The 23,106-nt window shown below is 32.8% G+C and overlaps 2 protein-coding genes across 4 annotated transcripts in view; both read left to right on the top strand.

Moving 5' to 3' along the window:
- The window catches only part of LOC106677973 (zwei Ig domain protein zig-8), a 334,034-nt gene that overhangs the window by 131,943 nt on the left and 178,985 nt on the right, over positions 1–23,106 (top strand). The window lies entirely within an intron of this gene.
- On the top strand, positions 4,801–7,249 carry LOC106677974 (uncharacterized). The gene is made up of 2 exons (XM_014416210.2): positions 4,801–4,904; positions 6,303–7,249. The coding sequence occupies exons 1-2, from the start codon at positions 4,894–4,896 to the stop codon at positions 7,123–7,125; spliced, it is 834 nt and encodes a 277-aa protein (XP_014271696.1). The 5' UTR covers positions 4,801–4,893; the 3' UTR covers positions 7,126–7,249.

The raw sequence follows: 23,106 nt of genomic DNA, 5'->3' as shown, positions 1-23,106 counted from the left end.
AAATAAAAAGATGAAGAAAAAAGAACTTGGAGTAAATTTCAAATAAAATATCCTTAACAAGTATAAAAAATAAAAAAAAGTATTTTGGTAATCTTCCAAACCCATCCTATTCAAAATATCTTTTTTATTAAGATTATAATACTAATTAAATATTAAAACATATTTAAGCTGCATCTCGATGCATTTGTGTGCAATTTTATTTTGTCAAATATCATAATGAATATTTGATAAATTGTTTACTAGTAAATTGAGTAATATTCTAATATATTAGTTTTTTTTCGTAACCTCCTTTTATGTGTTTATTTATTCGTATAATGCATACATACATATTACAAGGATGATATATATATATATATATATGATGTATGCAAGTGAAATATTGCCTTGGATTACCTTGTGGCATTATAATCTGACTTTCCGTGTTATCCTTTAATTTGTTTCGTGGATGTCGATATAAGATGTGCTGTCTGCTGTTTGTATTAACGGAACTTAGGAGCCAGACCACAAAAGTAATTACTTAAAACTTCCATATATATACTGAGTATATTAAAACAATTTAAATGTCAATTTTCATCCAATAATGGTGATTATAAACGGGTTAGTGGTCTATAATGTGTTTTAAGTTTTAATTATAATAAAATCAGTTCTTTGTAGAGGATTCAGTTGAACTAAAACAATGTAAGTATAAAAGAGAATGAAACTTTATATAATAATCTAAAAAAAACACGAAAATTTCTAATTACTTATATATACTTTTTAACCCTTTAAAAAATTCAACTTATTTTAAATAATACCTGTTACTTTTACATCAAGTAAGTTTATTCAACCAACTTGTTATGCTTTACATTGATTTTTAGTACTCTATACAATTCTTTCAGAAAGAACTTTTTTTCTGTATTAATTTAAAGATGGGACCAATGATAGCAGCGTAGCAACGTGCCTGTCTAGCAACCCAGAGGTTGTGAGTTCGAGCCCCGGCCCCACCTCGGTTCAAGCATAACATTATACAAAACTCACTAATAGCTTCCTTCAGGGCATTGGTGAGGTCCGTTAGCCAATCGGTGGCACTCACAAAAAAAAGGCGTGGGAGAGACGAACCCACCCAATGAAAAAATCACGTTAGGATACGCTGTAAAAAGGATGTATTCAGTTAGTACATTGTGTGAGGCCTTGGACCTCCAAGGTCTGTCGCGGCAATAATAATAATTATTTTAAAGACTATTGAGGGCATGTTATAGATAACCTGAGTTTTAACGTAAAAGTTATGGCAGTTTATAGTCAAATGTGATGTACACAAGTTAAAATCTTTTTTTAAAAAATAAATTACAAACCTATCAAAAAATGTATATCGTCATTGAAAAGTTAAATATAATAAATTACATACATGGAAATAATTAATAAATAATGAACAAAACTGTTTAATTATTTTTAGAGAAAATACCTAAAGATGTTTGTTTGTTTTATTTATTTAAGTGTTTCGACCACTAGGGTCATTTACACTGAATTTACAAAGTTAGTACATTACTATTGACATATTTACAATGTTACAAGGTGAGAAAGATATATATAATTACAAAGTGAGAAAGTTTAAAAATTAACAGTTACTGTTACAAGTTACATTACAATTTACAAATTTAAAATTACAATTACTATTACTATTACAAGTTACATTACATTACAATTTACATTTTACAATTACAATTACAATTAGTTAGACTATATGTGATCATAAATATTAATGATTTTTAGAAAGTGAAAAAGTTTTGTTATTTTTGTGGGATCTTCGCTCAACATTTCCTGTAAATCTGAAGAGAACCGATGTGGTTCGTGAGCTATACATTCAGTGAGAATATGCCTAACGGTGAGATCGTTTCCACAGTAGCGACACGTCGGTGCATTTTCTTTTTTCATGAGATGACCGTGAGTGAGTCGAGTATGGCCTATCCGAAGACGGGTTAATACCACATCTTCTCTCCGTAGCAGATTCAAGTTTCTGGTTGAACGTTTCACTGTCTGTTGGACCATTCTTAACTTGTTGTCTCTCATGGTGAACCATTCATCTTGCCACTCTTGCCATCCAATTTCTTTTATCCATGAAATAACATCTTTGCATATTGATGATGTTACGACTTGGCCTGTCTTTATAGCTAGTCTGGCCTGCGAGTCTGCCTTTTCATTCCCAGTGATCCCACAATGACCTAAAGATGTACATGCATAAAAACACCTGAATAGTCCGAAGTGTCATAATATATAATTGATTATTAATGTGAAGTTAATATTTGAAGTTAAAAAATTTCTAAGATAAAATAAAATATCATGAATTACAATGTTTTTATTTATGGAATTATTTCTTTAACATTAAATATTCGTATATACATGACATAAAATATGAGCTGGTTGTTCTAAAATAAGTAAACTTACTTTGTAGTTTCTGATACAAAAAGTTCTTATATTTTTTTCCGATACCAGAAGCAGCCTTGGAGAAGAAATACAGAAAAAAATCTCATTGCCTCTAAACTTTCGTTTTATTTTAAGTTTTTTTTTTTATGAAGTTCAAGAGAGAGGTTGAGATGTGATACATATATGTTTTCAACTGAAACCTCGGAATCTTTAATAGTAGGTACGGATATGTATATAAACTTACTCATTATGAAATACCAACACTAATTATTATGAATTATTATAAACTACTAATTATTATGAATATGATAAAATCATTCATTTTTAATTTCAACTATAAGATAATAGTTTTTCATAAAAATTATTTAATTAAAAACATAATCAAATTTTATTCTACGATAAATATGATGTTTTATTTTATAACTATTTACTAATTTTACTTTAATCCGATATCAAATTATATATTGAGATCATTATATAAAAGAGAACTAAAGAAATGACCTTTAATACCAGAAACTGTCTATGGAAATGGAACAACATATGAAAGAAAGATTAGCTAACATCCTTTCATGATATATCATTGAACAGATTCTGCACACTCTATATCATATGCTGGAATGAGGTTAAGGGAAAAAAAAATTCAACCACTGATCATTTATTATTTCTTCGTCTATATCTATTATAGCCTAGAACATACCTAGGCGGTTGTACTAGTAAATAAAATAACAAAAAAAAAGTTAAGAAGGAAATGAAAAAAATACTACAAATTAAAAACACAAAATACTAGCTAAAATTTAACTAACTTAAAAAAAAAAATAAATAAAAAGATGAAGAAAAAAGAACTTGGAGTAAATTTCAAATTTTATAAAATAATACTATTTTAATTATAAATAATTAAAAATACAATCTATAAACATTTCTTTAGGCAGAAATTATGGAACATAGAAAGTATTAAAAAAAAAAGCCAAATAAACTGTCAATAAATTAAAATATATCATAATAGAAAAAAAACAAAAAAGAAAAAAAAATCTTGATGATTTTTTTCTACCACTGATAATAGATTAACACATTAAAAAAAAAGGAAAAAGTCCTTCCTACTGAAAACGACATATTTCAAAACTGAGTTTTCAAAAAATAAAATAATACACTTTTTTCCGTGTTTGTTCTTCCTATATTTAAATTGTATAAATCCCATGGTAAAAGACAAAATATTAATTTATTGAGAATAAAAATGAGATGAGGGATGAAATTGTAAGGGGTTGAGATCGACGTTATTTTCCATTGTTTCTATGAAACAATATAAAACAATGGAATGTTATACAAAATATTTTATTCCCTTGACCGCACGGTATTTTTAACATTATATAAAATAATATATAAATCCAAAATGTATAAATAGAATTTTTTCCCGACCTTGACCCCTGTCCACCTATAGAACAAGCATGGACGGTGGCTTTCAGAAAAAAAAGAATTATCCTGTTGTTTCCAAAATTTATTTATAATTAGCCTCAAAAGATTACATAGAAATTGAAACTAATCTAAATTAAAAAAAATGTCCAACAATTATTGTGAATCTTCTAAAAACTGCATGACAGGATATGACTGGACAATACGCAACGAGACGATGTTATTGCACGCCGTGGAAGCATACAAGACGAACAATTAAGGCTTTTTCGATACTTTAAATGTGTCGGGAATTAATGACTGAAAACAAAATGGCAGAAGAAAACAAAGGCCAAAATTCAGTAAACATTTGAATTAGATGACACAACCAACAGGTTTAGCCAAACATATTTGTTTTTTTATTTTCTAGGGATATTCAGATAAAAACCTGTGCCATGATATTGAATCAATAGTGTAATTCTTAAATACAAAAAGAGCACAAATTCGCACTTTCGCCTGAGAAAATACCAATTCAGGATATGAAACAGATTGAACAATCAATTTTCTGCTATCTAATTCATTCTAAACTAATTGATCGAAACAAATTAAAAATAAAATAGGTTATAAGTAAAATTACACATAATAATAAAACATTGTTCACCTGAAATACTTCAAGTAAATATGCCAATTTAAATTATTTAACTTGTGCAAGAGAAAATTTAAATATTTTTTGACAGTACTAAGATAGATTCACCAAATACGGATATACAATTATAAACGGGTGAGAAAATAATTGATAAAGAAGCATCTAGTCTTGTTATTATTTTTTTTTTAGGTCTATTGTGTTCCTGATTTATTTCTTGTTGTTATTGGACATATTTATATTGTGTGCAAATGTACATACGCATATCATGTGTATAAGTTATTAAGTAAACTTATGTTAGTGTGTAGAAAAAGATGTAAAAAAAAAAGAAAAAAATACGTATGTTAGATGAATGAACTTTTCTTTTTTTTTTTTTTAATGTTTTAAATTTTTATATCATCTTGCATAGTGTAATTAATATTTTTTGTAACCATTTATATATTCGCTAGACTTCTATTATTCTTAATATGGACTACAAGTAAATATGTTTTATTTCTTCTATATTTTAATACACTCAGTTTTATGTGACTAAGAGGTTGAAATTCCATCGCCCATCTTCGACTTTAAATTTACTGTTCATGATTCAACAGGCCTAAAGAGTCAAGCCTTAGTAGAAGTTATTTGATTGATAGGGCGGACTTGCTAAAATAATAAGTGAAGATAATGTCTTGAGGAAACATAGCTGTAGTATCTGTATCAGTGTCGATATCTGGGATATCGATGATGGATGATCTGAGTGATTTATCTACTGCCGCCCCCGTCACGGCTCCGTCCCGGGCCAGTCCATCTGCTTCATGAGGCTTGTCATTGCCCCGGCCGATAGTGTATCCAAGCATGACGCCCTTATCTTGGTATATTTCAACCCTTTTATCAGGCCTTTGTTCCATTATCATAGGAACAATCTACTCCTCCTTTATAAGGGCTTTAGAGGCCCGCAATTCGTAGATGTAACAAATCGCTACTTAATCTGATGCCGGTTAATCTAAAATGCTTCTTTTAAATTTTTACTAAAGAGTCATGAATCTTAGGGTTGATAAAATCCACAAATCCGTTCAAATCAAATACTCCTAAGTAAATAGGCTACTAGTTGAAATAATTCATGTGTGTTTAAATTATTTACAAATTTTTATCTTTCTACATATTTTAAAATGCTTAAATGAACATTAAAAGCGCGAGGATAAATTTAAATTAATAATACAAATGAATTAATTTAACAGAAAATCTAAATGATAAGGGGAACAAATTATGCTGTCAGGATAGTGATAAATTAGTCTTGCAAAGTTTCTTCTAAATATAGGGAAATGAGTTTGTGTGAAATGTGTTTTCATCAGGTGACTTAACATGAAATGACCCCAAATTTATTGTGAGCTAATGAGCACAAAATGTTTTTGATGCATTACATTCATTTGGAAGTCCTATCTTCAACAATTAAGCTGAAAAGGATTCAATGGATTAATTGAAGGGGTAAGTGGATAGAGGGTTTATATTACACTAAACACTAAATTTTAAGAAAAAAATGTTCAATTATTTTTTGTTGAAGCTTGTTATATTTTGAAGTGTACATATTATTAATTGAATTTTGAGGTTAGGGTACGTCTCACTAGCTTGATAGGCACCTACCCCTTTCATCCACACTAAAGATTTCAAAGATCAAAAAATGTTATATAGCCCCTTCATCCACATACCCCTACAATTAAAATTAGTGGTTAAGGTTTTAAAAAAAGTTTAATTCACAATTAATGAATCATTTGTATAGTTTAGTCTTCACTAGAAATAACCATCATATGTTACATACTTATGTTTCAAATATAACGTTAAAATATTAAAAAAAAAAAAAAAAAGGTTATGTTTTATAACTAATCAAAATTCTCTTCAGACGTTCCGAAATCGCTATGCAGGACTTTCTATATAGAGAATGGAGCAAGCCACCATATTATGATTCCCTGTGCAGGAGTAGAGAAAGATCGCCTTTGAAGATTCGAGAGAGTGTCGAAGAGAAAGGCCGGATTGACAGTGTTACGAATGTACACCGAAAGTACCTGTTATATAGCAGCGAGTCGAGGTGCGTTCATCTGTTCCAAGAGAAGGTGACGAGATACGTGAGACCGATGCGTCGTTACAGACCAGAAAAACTCCGCAGCAGGAACACAGACTGTTCTATGTACTCACATCCCCTGAGGAGTTGGACGCAAACAGGCGAAGCCAACAGTGACCATAGGCTTCCTACCTACAGGCCATGCTCCCACGAACAGTTCCTCTCCAACGACTACTTAAACGTCAAGTCCACTAAATCACAAAGTTGCCACAGTTACCTCAACATGGATATTTCCCCTGATGTCACATCGCCTCGGTTCGTCCGCCCTTGTAGAATGAACAAGGAGCTGAATGTCAGAGTGATGGAGGAAAACAAAAAAAAAGTCCCCGCCATAGAGATGCAGCCTCCCCAGCCTGAAGCAGAGTTGATGGAGATTCAACCCGTGAAGAATGTGAAGGAGTTAAAACATTTCATGAAGCATTACCTCTCGGAGAAGTGCAGCGAGCGGTTGGAGGGCTCTACGCTCCTCATGGATGCCTTGAGTCTGATAATGTCAACAATCTCACCTTATGTCAACAGATTGCTCTACTTGTTATGGCGGGTCAAATGCTTAGCGGATCGAGCTCTTCACCTTTGTATTGATTACAATATTGCTGTTGAGTAAGTAATTGGAATAAAGTCCTCAAAAGATGTGGTTATACTGTGATAATGAGTGTTACTTATTATGTCGAAACTGTCCGTCGTTGATTTGCCTAAAGTAATAAATTTTCTTATGTATTATTTTAAAAGATTTTTTCATATTATCACAAAATAAATCTTTCATCTTCTAAGTAAAGATTAAAGATGAGTTTATTAGAGATATCAATGAAAGTTAAGCTGAAAGTTTGAAACTTTTTAGAATTTAATAAATTTACATTAACAATAAATACTGGTTTCTTTTGTTGGGTTATTGACTACATATAATGGTTGCAACATTATATCAGCATAAAACTAAAAAATATAGTAGGTCTGATACTATTTTTTATCCTAGTAACTGTGTATCAGCCAGGACTTTAATTCTAATTCAGGATACCTATTATTCCTTACATATCCAAACGATTTCGTATTCTCATTATTTATCATTTTTCCGATGATAAAGCATATTTTTTTTTTGAAAAACTAGTAAGTTAAAAGTACATTTGTTACTTGGGCTGTCCAAGCTGATCCCAAAATCAATTTATGAAAATGTATCAATACCTGAATTATCGGTTCCAACAATGTTAGTTGATAAATTTGGAACTAATGATTTTCAAGGATTTTTTGTAAAACAAAAGTGGTAAAAATTGAAAATACTTTTAAGTTTTAATTAAACTTATATAATTAATGAAACTTGATTATACAAGTAATGAGGCAAAGGAACTTCCACGCGTTTCCAAGCAATCAGTTAGCTTATAGATCAGTCTAAGCATGATACCTTTTTGCGTATCGTTATTGCCTTTCGTTCGGTTTTGTTTTTATATGTTTAGTCTGAAGCTCTGTAACCATGTTCATGTTTGTAATATATTTTCATGTGTTTGTGGTTCATTGTCAAAACAAGATCAGAACAGTTTGGGTAGTAAAACCAAGATATTTACTGTTACTATTAGAAAAAGATATATGACAAAAAAAAAATCAAATACTGCTGGTATAAGATTTTATATTGACATCTGAGTGAAGGTTACACGTGTAGTTTTATCAAAGTAAATTTTTCTCAACTTCCTATCTTTTAAGCGAGGGTATACGTTACAACGTGCTCACCCAGAGTTAATTGGTACATAATTTCTTACGGGTTCTGATAGTTCAAGAACGCTTAGAAATATAATGATCAAGTTAGTGAGGACACAATTTAAAAACAACTTCTCTCTTGATCAAATGGTCTTCCCATTGTTTTTACGAAAACTTCGATCTCTTGAGGTTGTCCTGAAATCCAAAAGCCTTCAATTTTGGAGTTCAGGACAACCTCTTTCTAAGCACATCACCAGGAACAATTTCATTAGCACTGTGCTCACTATCCGACCCTTCTTGAACAACGTCTCCACCTATTGTTGAGTCAAGGACCAACCAAGACAAGGAAAAACCAATTACACCAAGTGCACATTTGGGTCCAGAGGCGCCCCACACAAGTTTAAAAACTCTTCTTCACGAAATCTGGATGATAACTGAGGCCGAGACAAGTTGAAAGGCTCAGCAGGGCTGCCAAACTTATTGCCAAAGTCCCAATGTCACCACACTTTTTTCACTTAGGGATCCGTGGGGACTTCGGGAAGCACCCCTAGGGTTAAAATAGTCCTTCTAATCATTTTAGATTTCGAAAATTCACCACTCACAGTTTCTTAGTGTAAACTGTTTTGAATTTAACATATTATTGTAGTTACCATAGAAACTCGAAAACATAAGCATACATATAGTACATCTTCTATGGCTTTATAAGATGATAAAATGATCTTGTTTATAAGTAGACATTAATAATAATCGTTAGAATTCATCACTTGTTTTATTACAATATTTACACTAATAGGATTAGGGAGGTTATCAGGTACTCAGTGTTCCCACAGATTAATATTAGGTTTTCTAAAATATTAAATTTTAAAAACGAACGAGTTAAAACGAGTTCCAATTTTTTTTGTATTTCTCCAAATTGCTAAACTTGTTTATTGTTCATGCATAATCGATGTTGGGTTCTCTCTCCCACTTTGAAAGGCCTGTAGGAAATTTGAAGAGATCTTTAAAGTCTGTCGCATGTATAGGAAACTGCATCAAAAAGGATTCTCATCCGGCGATGAAGATATATTTCGTCTGGAGATTTCCCGCAGGCAAGAGGCGTTATATCTCTGTATCGCAAAATAATTTTCTGTATCTTATCTTCAATAAGACCAGTCTCATTTGCAGCCGACTTTAGTCCGGTTTTTAAAATTATGTCCAGCAAGACATTTTGTTGCCGTAGGTCCCGGTGGAATGAACTTTTGGAAGATTCTATTCTTGTCGCCAACTAAAATGATCTTATCTAAAACTGGAAATTAATAATAATCGTTAGATTTCATCACTTGTTTTATTAAAATATTTACATTAACAGGATTAGGGAGGTTATCAGGTACTCAGTGTTGCCACAGATAAATATTAGGTTTTCTAAAATATTAAATTAATGATTAATATTATCTCAACGTTACCAAATTATTATGGGATTTTTTCTTAAAATGGCAAAATATTTCTTGTGTAGTTAACTATGCAATGTATTCATAGTTTATATCTTGGAGGAAGGAGAATAATGGGGGAGCTAAGGTGGGAGGAAAAGTGAAGCCAAAAAGACGGGCCATATGATGGACTAGGAGTACGGCAAGAGGAGTGCAAGAGAACTATGGGCGTGGCCTTTCTAGCTTCACTTTTGCTTTGAAAGTGAGTAGGGTAATACCACTCCACTGGCTTTTAATGGAATGACGATTTTAATAAAAATTTTTTTGACAAAATCATAAAAAAAATAATTGTAAAATCACATGAAACGGCAATCCCGATTAGTTGATTTTATCCCAGTCACGTACCTACCTCAAATATTTAACATCAGTTTCGTAGAACAGTATTGTTCCTGCCCTGGGTTGTTCACGTATGGTTGTGTGCATGTGTTAATCTTAATTATTCGTCTCTAAATTTAACATTCACACAAAGGCAAATACAAGTACCATTTGAGAGAAATGACCGAGTTCTCAGAGTATCATGAAACAGAAACTTCGTCGAAAACTCAGATTCGAAATTGTGTCTGTTGAGGCTAACATGACGAATTCTTTTAAATACGACACCAACATTATCCTCGAGGCTTGATATTACCTATTTCCCAATTTTTAAAAATTTGTATGATTCTGAAATACCTTTTTGTTGTTTGCAATTTATTACTATAATAAATAACTAATTTAAATATCAAAGAATTGTGTAATAAGTTGCATTGTTGATTCAATTTACAATACACAAAAAAGAATGGATATGATGTTAAAATGAATTGTTCCACTGCCTTCTTCCGCAAATTTTTGATGGCTTCAACAAATAGTTGGTCTTGCAGTCATGCTACAGAATTTTTATCTAGAATTTGCAAGCCTTGAGAATTACGACGGCTTCCACATAACAACCTGGATTAAGCAAGATGTGGTTGATGTTAGAATTTTGATTCGATACTGTAGATATTATTCCATAACAAAAAATAAATAAAATAAAAAGATATTTGTACGTATACAGTTTTATCTTGGCCATGTTCTCTAATATCATGAATTTTCCTAAATTGATAGAAACGAGAGAAGTGCAACAGTCTAGTATTGCAACGTTCTGAAATTATCTGCAGGATGCTATAAAGTGGCCATTTACACTAACAAGGCAGTATTAAAAGCTTATATTTCATTCCTCGGTAGTTCGCAATTCGATGCTTCCAATTCGAAACAACGGATCAAATCACAGTCGTTTTACTGAAAGGATGAGGCCTTGTTACACCTATTGCAAACAATTTGGGATACAATGACGCTCGAAACTAATTATAGTTGAAATTTATAGTCTTTAGTGTTTAGCTGCTGTAAGCATGTTTAATGCTAATTCGTTATCAGTTTAAAATTATTACTATCTATCACCTATATATGATATAGGTTTTTGTATGTATAGTGAAGGGGAGTGTTACGATCTACCTAAATTTCAAATCTGAGTTCTCAACGTTGAAAACTGAAATTAAGTATTTTAGTTCTGTCTATACGGCTGGACCGTTCCAGCTGCATCCGAGGAATGGGATCGAGTAATTTTCCCTCAAGCCTTGACCGCAAAGCATTCCAATTTGCTCCTCGGGTTATATGCCCCTTCTCAATGCCGTGGAAACTTTCGGGACCTTCTGTAAGCTTGAAAGCTATAGCTCGATGGTCGGAACTCGTCTCAGATCTGGGAGCCCAATCAATAATTCGGTTCGCTATTCCAGGTGAGACCAGCGTCACTTCAATCCAACTCTGCCCCCTTACACAAGCAAATGTAGGGATGGCAGAAGCTTCATTCAATACTACTATCTGACTCCTCGCAATAAACTCTTCGAGCTTAGCACCTCTTCTATTTGTTCGATTGGATCCCCATATCGTATTCCAGGAGTTTGTGTCGGAGCAGATTATTACGCTCCTAGAGCTAGCGGTAATCATCTCCAAGGTAGCTGTGTCATCGTCAATATCATTGCCGTTTGGTAGGTAAGCCGATGCCAGCGTAAAGGTGATATCTCCCCACCTAACATAGGATGCTACGGAATCCGCCCTGATATATTGCCACAGATCCATCACATCGAGGTTCGGATTATTAACTACTATAGCAGCCCTGGGCATCCTCTCTCTACTACTCAGGGTTATAACCTTTGAAGTGAGGCAAAACCCTGTGACTAAGTTTCCACGGCAGCTCGGTTCCTGGATGGCCATAATATCGTATTGTTGTGAGAGAGCGCGTAGTTCGTCTGCCACGATGCGTCGGCGGCCCATGTTGAGCTAGAGAATGTTAATGCTACTCATAAAAGGTACTTTTTGCTGCTTCATTAGTCCACTTTAAGTGCACAGGACAATTTCTGGTGCCCGCCTTGTGTTTTCGTTGGATAATAGGAGTGTTCGCTCGTTGACAATTAATCCACAACGGACCATCCAGTTCTTTTATCTTTGGAGATTCCTTCATCGTTCATTCGTTCATCCTTCTGACCACTCGCGGCACACCAGATGCAGACAACAGCATCTACTGTGCATGTGGCTTTAGTGTGGCCATAGCCCTGACATCTACTGGATCGGTGGGGAGGGGGCGTCAAGACAGTCTTTAAGGAACATGTTCCACCATCCTCCATTTATGCTTTCCTTTTCTAAGAGCAGGAACCGAACGGTTGGGTGCACTTCCAACATCCAATTCTTGCTCAACCCATTTCTAGCCACTGAGGAGAAAAGTGACCGAAGGTCATCGATGATCAGTGGAATAGAGTCTGGCTTCTCGGGTATTCTACCTTACAAAAATCTCACCAGTTCCGCTGAAGTCCATGAGTGAGGAACTCCCTGCACCTCTAGCCTTGGCTTCTTCCTCAGAGCTAGCCTCGCTTGTAAGCCTTGAGCCCGTAGTCCCTGCCACCCAATCACTTTTTTGGCATCACCACAATCATCCATGCGAACTAAAAATGACCCCGCTTTGGTGCATGGACTATAGTAGCCTTAACACCAATTTCTTTAGTTGACGGCAGCTTGCTAATAACATCCATTGGGTTCTTGCTCGAACCACTGATGGTGACATATGTTGATTGCGGAGTGTGTGTCGGCTTTCTTGGCAGGGATTTAACTATCTCCGTCATTGTTCTCACTTGTTTATTTTCATCTCGTAACAGTTTCGGCTCCATTTTGTTGTCTATATTTGTTTGCGACTTTTTACTCGCCGCGTTGGCCTTTTTCCTGCTTCTTTTGCTAGTGTATACCTCAAAAGCTACGGTTGAGGCTGAAAGTTCAGCTATGCCCATGCCTACACATGGTTGTTGCGGTTCGCTATAAACACCAGCTCTAGGTTCTAGGCATCTATGCGTTGAATCGTCCGGTGGAGTGGACGTCAAAGCTTTGGGTATAGAAGATTCAACTATAACATCCGCGAGCAGATTATGGAACCGTTGTGATGAAAATGTTTCACAAATCGTCATATCCAAGTAATGTTGCCAACAGATCAACAATTGATTGAATCTTTTTGTTGATATGATCGCGAACACTCAAAACGGTTTTCTTTTCATTACGCTGCATGTACGCCCGAAGGTTTTCCTGAATATGTTTAGCGTCGTAAAGTAAGCTACTCATTTTATCCATTTCAGATTTTCCATTAACGGGTGAGGCAACCCGAGTCCTTTTAGCTTTGGATTGTGTTTCCTTCGATTGCTTCTCTGTTTCCATTTCGAACACGCTTTCTGTTACCATTGTGCTTTTATAAGGTCCTAGTAATTTTCACAACACCACGACTTTCTACTAGTCCACTCACTATAATTTAATCACAGAGATACCTAACCTAAATTTGTTCCAAAACTATAACCATAAAATAACTATATTAAAATAAATAAATAAAACTTAAAAACTAAAAACTAGAGCAAAATAAAATTAGAAACAAATACAATAAAAACAGAGCAACATACTTATGTAAATAAACAAAACCACTTATTTCCATAATTTAAAATCACTAAAGTTTATTTATAAATAAATTAGTTACCCACCCCTGTCTCCTGGGAGTCCCAACTCGCAACCAAGGTCCCTCGGGACTCAACCAGTTACACACAATCACACAATATCCAGGGGAACTTATTTCAGTCTACGAGTTACCTAGGTTCTCGGTTACCTTAGGGTATCCCCGGCACGAGAGGTTTCTTCCGGCTACACAGGAAGCCACCAGGACGCAGTGTTTTGATAGCACGTGGTCGCCCTTAAACACGCTATTATCTCTTTAATCCCTCGTTAGAATTAACTAATACTCACTAGAACTCTGCCTAGTATCAATCAGGACTGATAGATCACACAAGTTTCCAATAATAACCACTTTAATCTGGAATAAGACACACGAGAGAACCTAACCTATCACACGTCTACATCACACGGGCTCTCAAGCTCCACTCCAATATTCTATATGGATTTCAAGCCACATTAGAATTATTGGAAACGAGATCGCAGACATAGTTGCCAGAGAGGCACTCACACTCCCTGGCCGAAGCACCGACGTACCTGACCCATCAGAACTAGACCAGTAGACCTCTTAAAATAGAAATGCCGGAAAGATGGTGGGTCATGTGGGATAATAGACTTCAAAGTAAATTAAAGGAATTCAAAAAAGTGGTTAATCCATGGTATACATCCTAACAAAGTAGCCGCAGGGAGGAAGTTGCTCTAACCAGCTTATACTGGCCTCACTCACTCTCACCTGATTAGGAAACTGCCACCTCCATTTTAACAATTAAATATATTTTTTAAGTATGCACTTAGTATTTACTAACAATAAATAGAATAGGATTGACCCCAAATTTCTCTAAGATCTCAAGGATAAGAAAGCTAAAAAATTGGTTAAACCAATTACAAACAAATGATTTTTGTTTTTATAGACATAATCGTATTTGGTAATAGCGACAGTTTGGTTCGTTTTATCTGTTTGTGTTATTATTATGTAAGGTTGTGTTTTTAAAAACAATTTTGTTGTTCTGTACATTTTTTAGTGCTTGGGTGTGTCTTAGTGTGACTGTTGTTATTGTTACTTTTTGTATTGTTTTTATAGTTATCTATTATATTTACACCTTAATCCAAAATGACAAATACATTTCTTTTTATTGTAAAGAGTTTAGCGGTTTGTCTGACAAAAAAGTATTTTCGAAGATTTCACTTATTATACATATCAAAGAATCATCCTATTATTTCAAGCCAATGATATCCGTTATCCCTGCGAAATTTAGACATGGGCTGTAATCAGCTTAGAGAAGGATAGCACAGCTTGCCTGCCGATGTCGATATGGGAACCCGATCTGCATTTGCAATAGCGAATGGTTCTTCCTGGAACCAGTAAAAAAACTGCCTCTTGAATATTAATCAGAAATTTTCCCGCAACGAGTTAAAAATCAATTACATTATACAATGAATGCAAATTTATCTACAATTTTCCAATCGTTTTTTTCAATTAATATGCCAGATTCAAAATGGATTCTCCCAGGAAATATTTCTAATCAAACTCTTCTTTAATAAAAAAATAATTTTTATGAGTTGCAGTAAATTTTGTCAATATTTAATTTGATATTAGAAAATCTGTTAATTAAACAACTGTTTCTTATTAGCCAAGTGCATTTATATATAGAAATATATGAGGATTAATTATCCCTACATCTTTTTTTTTTATTTTTTTTTTATCTTTCACTTCTTTTATTTTCACCTGTAAATATACATTTACAACCAGGAAATGGGATCTTTTATCCAGGCATAGCATGAGCTGGCATGAGGGAGATAGCACCCAGTGGTGCATCCTCCTGACGTTCACTAAATTATTTTATTACCTGAGGATGTCCCACATCCAACTCCTCTTCAGCCTACGCCGAGTTACGTCAGTTATCGATACATCTGCGTTTGAAAAAATTGCCAATAAAGTTAATTAAAATATTAAATATTGGGGATAATTTAAATTTTGAAATAAATTAAAAAAGCTATAGCATTTCTATTTGTTAAAAAGAACTTTAGTTTTAAAAATAGACATATCAACTTTTGATAAGTAACTCAAATACGTGGGCGTGTGTTATGTTTCGGGTTGGGATGAAAACATCTCATAAGAAGATGTAAAACTTAAAACTGTGAAATTCCTACACACTGGAAAAAAAAAAATGTCTTCTCTACTACTAGAAACACGCCTATGAACTACCACCACTATGGACCAGCCTGGTAAGTGCAGGAGGCACCCAGACGGACGCAGTGGACAAGGTGCAGCCCCTTCAGTAAGGCGCTAAACCTAGCGCTGGGCTGTACTACAGTAAAAAATTTAATAATTGAATAATTAATAAAAGAATAAAAAAAAAATGCTGATTTTTGGGAGCAGTGGCATTCGTAACCCCAACGTGCTACTCCACAGCTCCATTAAAAGAATAGGGTGGTTAAAAGAGTTTGTACTGGAAGTGATGCTATCTGGTTCGGGCAAGATTGGTTACATATGGAACATTAAGGTCTTTATACATGATTTTCTTTTTGACAAAGTAAGGTGCATTGAGAATTTTATGAATGCAATGATTGGATACGAGAGGAATTCGAAGGTTTAGTGGAACCCCAAAGCTCAACTCCGTATGTCCAGATTGGCCTTATTACAGTCATGTAGATCAGTCTTTTGTAATGAATTTGAAGTTTAGATCGTTTGTCCAGTAAGTGCTGTAATAGTCGAAATTGACGTGCAGTTTCCTGTCTTTTCAGTCTGGTGTGAGGATTCCAGGTTTGTCGTTTGTCCAGATGTAGTCCAAGGTAGCCGAGCTGTTCGACAGGGGTAAGATCAACATTATTAAAAGAGACTGTAGGGCAATCGGTAGGTTTAAGAAGAAGGGTAAACGTGATTTGATGGGATTTATTTTAATTCTCCAATTACGACACCATTCTTCAAGGGCTGTGACATGGGATTGGAGAGTTTGGGAAGCAATCAAAGGTTTATCATTAACAGCGAGTACACATATGTCATCAGGATACGTGGAGTGGATAGTGTTAGGATTCGTTGAGATGTCAACTGTATAGACGGTGTAGAGGATGGGACAGAGGATACCACCTTGAAGAAAACCCGCAGACTCAGAATAGAGGGATGAATAGAAACCATTATGGTTTACTTGGAATAATCTATCGATGAGAAAGGAACGGATGATGAGATAGTATGTAGAAGGTAGGAATGTACGGAGCTTGTAAAGCAGTCTCGGGTGCCAGACTCGATCAAAAGCCTGTTGGACTAATTTTGAAGTTATTTCGTGAAAAAGAAGCTTCCAGATTAATCAAATATTTAAAAAAAAAATTAAATCTAATTTATTTCTTTGCACACTTTAATAACTTTATAACTTACTTAGTTCACTCTGTATCCCATATGTTACCACTTTTAAAATTTCAATAGCTTTATACCTACAATTCACAACTTCTTTATTTTTTTAATTTAAATTAATATTTTTAATTTAGTACTTATTTCATTATTTTGGGAATAAATTTGTGTTTATGTTTAAGATTATGTTTTAACTTAGCATTGATTCAATTAACATATTTTGTCATGAAGTTTTTACCATTATGAATGTAGATAAATTATTGTTTTTGGTCTTATTTTACCGTAGACTGTTAAGAAGAAAAATCTTGCCCCTATAAGTAATTACATTATTTGGAAATTATTAGGTGGGACGAGATTCGAACGAGCTTCCACTTGTCATAAACCAGACTTCATAGGGCTTCTTTGAAAGCACACAATTAGGAAAATTTATACTAAAGAAAAGGAAAATGAGAGAAAAAAAGAAAAAAAAAGGAATAGAAGGAACCTTCTACTGTCTTAATTAGGCACATCTAACGACTTGTAGTTTGCTTGAATTTCTCCTTAACTGCCAGCTATCTGCATTAAAAAATAAAATACTGTCACTCCTAATTTTATTAATTGTCTCTATTTACGGCATTTATCGTTCAGACGTTTTCCCCTTCATCTTCTATTAACGTTGTATTTCTATTTTTTTTTCTTGACCTTAATTATAACCATTAATTTTTTATGATGAATCAGTGGAAAATTGGAAAATTAAAACAGTTGGAACCAGTTAAGTGAACCTATTTTTCTATCAAATTAGCTGATAACCTCATTTTTTATTTATAAGTTAATGGTGCTATTTACTGAATATTTAATTCATTTGAATGGTGACCTATTTTTATTATTAAATATCAAGAGATTATTGAAAAATGTGGTTCTGTAAAATTGATTAACTCGAAAACTTCTGGAAAATTTTATCACTAATTTAAATCGTACAGCTTTGCTATTTTACATATCTATATATGAGAAGCTCATTTACAAACAGAGATAAATTTATTTTTCACAACACTAGTTAGAATTAGCTATAATTAAACTCTTAAACTAATAAACTGTCTAATGTGAATAATTAATGTGTATTCTTTAACAAAAGATTCTGAGATCCACAAATACTCAGTTTCAAACACGACCAAAACCAGTGGAACCCATCATACGAGAACATTCAGACCAAGTGTTCAAAGACTTCACTAACTCTTGCGTTAAATTTGATGTATGGCTAGGAACCTGAAATTTATAGATGTACAACGCAAGTTATTGTATCAATTATAGTTGTCCTTACATATAACAGCTAGTATTTTGTAACAGGCGTGCATTTCAAAACTAGTCTAGTACGTTAACAAGTTTTTAATGTTTTTATTTATTTAGTTAATAAAATATTAGAAAAGTAAGGGATTTTTTATTTACTTATTTATTTATTTTCTTTTTTATTAGCCAAAATTGATAACGATAACAACACCGTAATATTCAGCGATTTCCAAGCCGCTGTACTGAAATTATCAACACCTGGTATATCACAGTCCCACAAGTTGGTTGGTGCAAGGCTGCTACTATGATCAAAATAGGAAGGATTATTTCTCTTCCATGGATTCCAGACCATGTTGGTACCATGGAAATGATCAAGCTGACAAATTAGCTAAGCTCGGTTCTGCGGAGAAACAGCCTGTCCGATCACTTTCTTACAGAGCAGAAAAATCCATTATATGTTCTTAGTATAAGGAATGGACAAACTCCAGACACAAAGTACAAGCCAAAAGTAAGAAGTGGAAGAATCTATGGAATAAGAATGAACGAATCTCCACCAATCTTAGGAGAGCAGAAGGGGTGACTTGTTTCTGCCTAGTGACAGGACATAATCTCCAAAAATAACTACCTCTGAGGGGCATCGCAGATTCACTAACTTACCCTAAGTGCAACATACATGACAAGAATAGGGACCACATTTTAACGTGTAAACTCCTAAAAAATATACAAGATGCAAACCAACTCAAGGCAAAAGTCAACTTATATTATGCTGCCAGAGAGAAAATGATTTGATAGCCTATTTACTGTGGCGCAGGGGGAAAAAAATTAACATTTGGTACTAGATTTTTGAGAGCTTAAATTTTTTTCTTTTTAAAAGAATTGTTAAATAAAATGTTGTTAGGAGTAGTTATTTAATCTTGTGATAACTTAGCAACAGTTTTAACAGTGTAACAGTTTATTAAAGGAAATAAAATTAAAATATTGAAATTGGACTTAACTGGTTTTGGAATGCAAGTTCTAATTTAAGTTTGATTGTAATAAAAAATAATTAGTTAGTCAAAAGTCTTAGCCAATCCTAAAATTCCATTCCACTGACGAATTAATGCATACCTTCGCCAAGAACTGAATCAGAAGGTTGACAAGTCATCAGGGTATTCTCACCATCTTTACCCTATTGTAAGATTCCTTACAACTGGGCTCATCCCTTTAATCCAACCGGAAGGTTGGGAATAGATTGGCTCAGTAAGCTACGACAATTGGACTCGGGACCTCAATAAGCCCAACTCTTACAGTTCTATTGCCCTTTGGATTTTCAGGAGTTGGTACAATTTGAAAAAAAAAAAAAAACCATTTAGTACTCATGCGTTAGATTGTGGAAAAATGACATGACTCCCTGGACAACCCATACCTCTACGTCACATGTTAAATCTGTTGAGTTCAATAATCGATTTATACTGTTTAAATTACTGGTATTGATCTAAAAATAACCTCCAACCTCGGTCTTGCGACAGTTTTATTGTTTATTTGTATTAGGATTGATTATTTTAAGTTTTATCCGTGTGTTCTTTTTTTCGAAGCTAATAGGAAGAAAAACAATTATTTATATAAATCAGGAATAACTATAAAATAATTCCTAATAAAAAATTAATAAAATGTTTGTTACACATTATCAATAGCCATATAAAATGGTCATTGATTCGTTTTAGTAATAAATCTCGTAAATTAAAAAAAAATTCATTAAACTTACTTTTAATTTACGAAATTTTACGTTTTATGGTTCCCATAGTACGTACGTATCCCAAATTACGTATTTAAGGTAGTTGTATGCCTGAGACTTTACAGCAATTGTTTGCTTTAAAATCGATTGTTCGGAATTTCAATTTTATGTCTCCAATTTTAAATTTTTTTTTTATTATTTTCTCGAAAACGACTCTAACCCTGATTTTTATTAAATAATTAATTGATCTTTAATATCATGTAGGTCTTATTTTAAATGAAATAATTTGAGACTACTTACATATCGAATTTTGAAAAAAAGAACACTTCGTTTGAAGTACATTAATTTTGCTTACATGGAATACTTAACCATATCTCATTATGAGGAGTAAGGAACAATGGATAAATATAAAATATAAAAATATTTCTATGATTGTCATAACAACAGGCCGATTTAACATTCGGTAACCTAAAGAGGAAACAGAGAAAGTACTGTTATCCCGAATAATAAAGAAATTGCTATTTTGAAATTTATAAAGATTAATTTCATAACAATGTAGATGGGTGAATAAAGTTATTATTTACATGTAAATCAAAGAAGTAAAGTGTTAACGCCATAATACATAATTACCTTGTAAATAATTTGTAAATAGTATTTGAGTTGTATTAGTTTACATTTATTAATTAAGTTACATTTATTTTTATTGTTTTATTTGGATTTAGTTATTTGAGACGAAATAAAAAATTATTTTATTTGTGTTGTTATAATTAAGTATTTGTTTTTTTAAAATACTTTTATTTATTGATAGATATTACAATCTGCCACACAGTTTGGGCAATAGGTAATAGTGATGAATGATCACATTCACACTAAAATAAAATAAGGATAAAATAAATAAATAAATAAAATGTATACAAATAGAAGAATGAACATAATCAAACTATGTGTATGAAAAAAATAATGTAATCTCTAGTCACAATAATTAAGTAATAGAGACAGTTACTAAGGGTTGATAATCGTCGCTAAGACGTTGCCTAGCAACGGGTCGACCATCTTCTTTTTTTTAGTGGAGTTCCGTCTAATTAGTGGCCATGTTAGCGTTTAAGCAGCCCTTTCTGCGTATATTATTTAATAGTTTGAACATTTTGAGTGCGTTAACAGACATTACAGTCCGAAACCAGACCTTATCTGCGTTTCGACTTGAATATACATTTTTGTTAATTAGTCGGCTCGCCTAATACATTAATACGGCTTTTGGATATTTGGACTATCGATGAGCCACTACACCAACTTTGGACCATTGCAGCGGTGTATTTAGCTACAGAGCTGTCCTATCCGAGTGGACCAACTTTTCTTCGAGCAGTATTTATTTATATTTATTTGTTTTGTTTTTGTAAATTAGTTTCTTTTCGTTTTCATAATTTATCTAACTAATTTATTTTTATCTGAGAGGCCTTTTTATTTTTACTTGTATTCATTGTTAGTCATCTTTTGTTTATTTTAGTTTTAGTTTTCAAATGTTTACATTGACCAAATAAATGTTTATATCCGAACCAGCTATTTGTTTGTTCCTTTTAAAGTCTTCCAACAAAAAGACATAGTCGATTTGAGGTGGCTTTAACATAATGGTTTCGGAGAAAAATAATATTATCTTTAAAACCATCAGATTATTTACTGTGGTATAAATCTTATCTGTATATTATAAATTACAATCAAATAGTCATTATATTCACTATAATTAATCATAAATTTCCATATTCATTATCATCATGGATATATCTTAAACCATTACAATAAAAATTAACTGTCATATTTTTAGTTCTTTTAATTAATACATATAGTATATATGTCTTATTTCATAGAAAAAAGTGAACAACCAAGTAGTATTCATGGCAATGATTACCATCAGTCAATTCAATAATTGATAAGCAGTAATACAATATCAGTGTAATAATGAAATAAAATAATAAATTATTTTAAAAAAATTTGATTAAGAAGAAAAAAAATTAAAATTTTATATTTTGAAAGATATTTATTTATAGTATATTTAGTACATCTTCGAATCGTAACTCATTAAAGGAGTAGTGGAAAACATTATGAACGCGAGGAAAGAACTTCAAGAGTACAGTTGCGGAAGAGAATGACTTAAAATGAGGTCAGGAATTATCGAAATTGATTGATGCATCTCACACGCATGGAATGACATTGATGTTGCATCAGATCAATGTTGGGTTATGCCAATATCGCGGCGAGTAACGACCTGTTTGAGTGGACTTATGATTTATGACTATTGAATTGTTTACGAGTCAGTCACAATACTGGCTCCGTCCCTATTTCATCAATGTATGACCACCATGATTGTCATGAAGTCTGAGTGGTCGCACTCTATGTCATTTGCTCATCTATAAAATAAATAATTTGAGACATCTTAAATGTTTAATAAGGACAATGTTATGTGATAAATATAGGTTTTCGATATTCAAATTTAACCATGACTGTTTGTGGTAGTTTGTAAACTAAAAAATATGGGAATAGGGTGTTCAATCCTACGGTAAGTAGAAAAAACGAAATTATTGAAGAAATAAACGCGAGGTTAAACATTGAAAATGCTTGTTATGTTTCAATCTCGAAATTTCCTAGCTTTCGTTTATGGAAAAATAAACTTATAATTTATGTTTTTAAATTTATTTGTTATTTATGAAGTGACCTTATCTTTGGTAATCCGAACCACCGTGTTTGCAGTGTTAGTTCGGATTAGCAAGAGACTGATAAGTATTCTTGATTTCTTTTTATTAACAATGTATCACAGATCAAGGGATGATAAACACTAAAGTTGTGAAGAATTATTAATTTTGAATAATATCTAGAAATATTAAATCTACAAACATAATTTAATAATGTCTATAACATAAACATTAAATCTATAAACCTTAGATTAAGGTTAAGGTCTATGAAGAGAAGAGAAAGAAATGCTTATCCATTCATGCTACCCAAATACATCTGGTTGCTACATAACACAACATACTAATCAATCCGTGATCGGACATATATAAATTACATATTTTTATATGATATAATAAAATAGAAAGAAAATAATTCTTTTAGTAGAATCGTATTATTAATTTC

This window comes from Halyomorpha halys, unplaced genomic scaffold, assembly GCF_000696795.3.
Source record: "Halyomorpha halys isolate HHAL.00 unplaced genomic scaffold, Hhal_1.1 Scaffold116.1, whole genome shotgun sequence".
Classification (NCBI taxonomy): Eukaryota; Metazoa; Arthropoda; class Insecta; order Hemiptera; family Pentatomidae; genus Halyomorpha; species Halyomorpha halys.
This window is presented reverse-complemented; position numbering and strand designations above follow the sequence as displayed.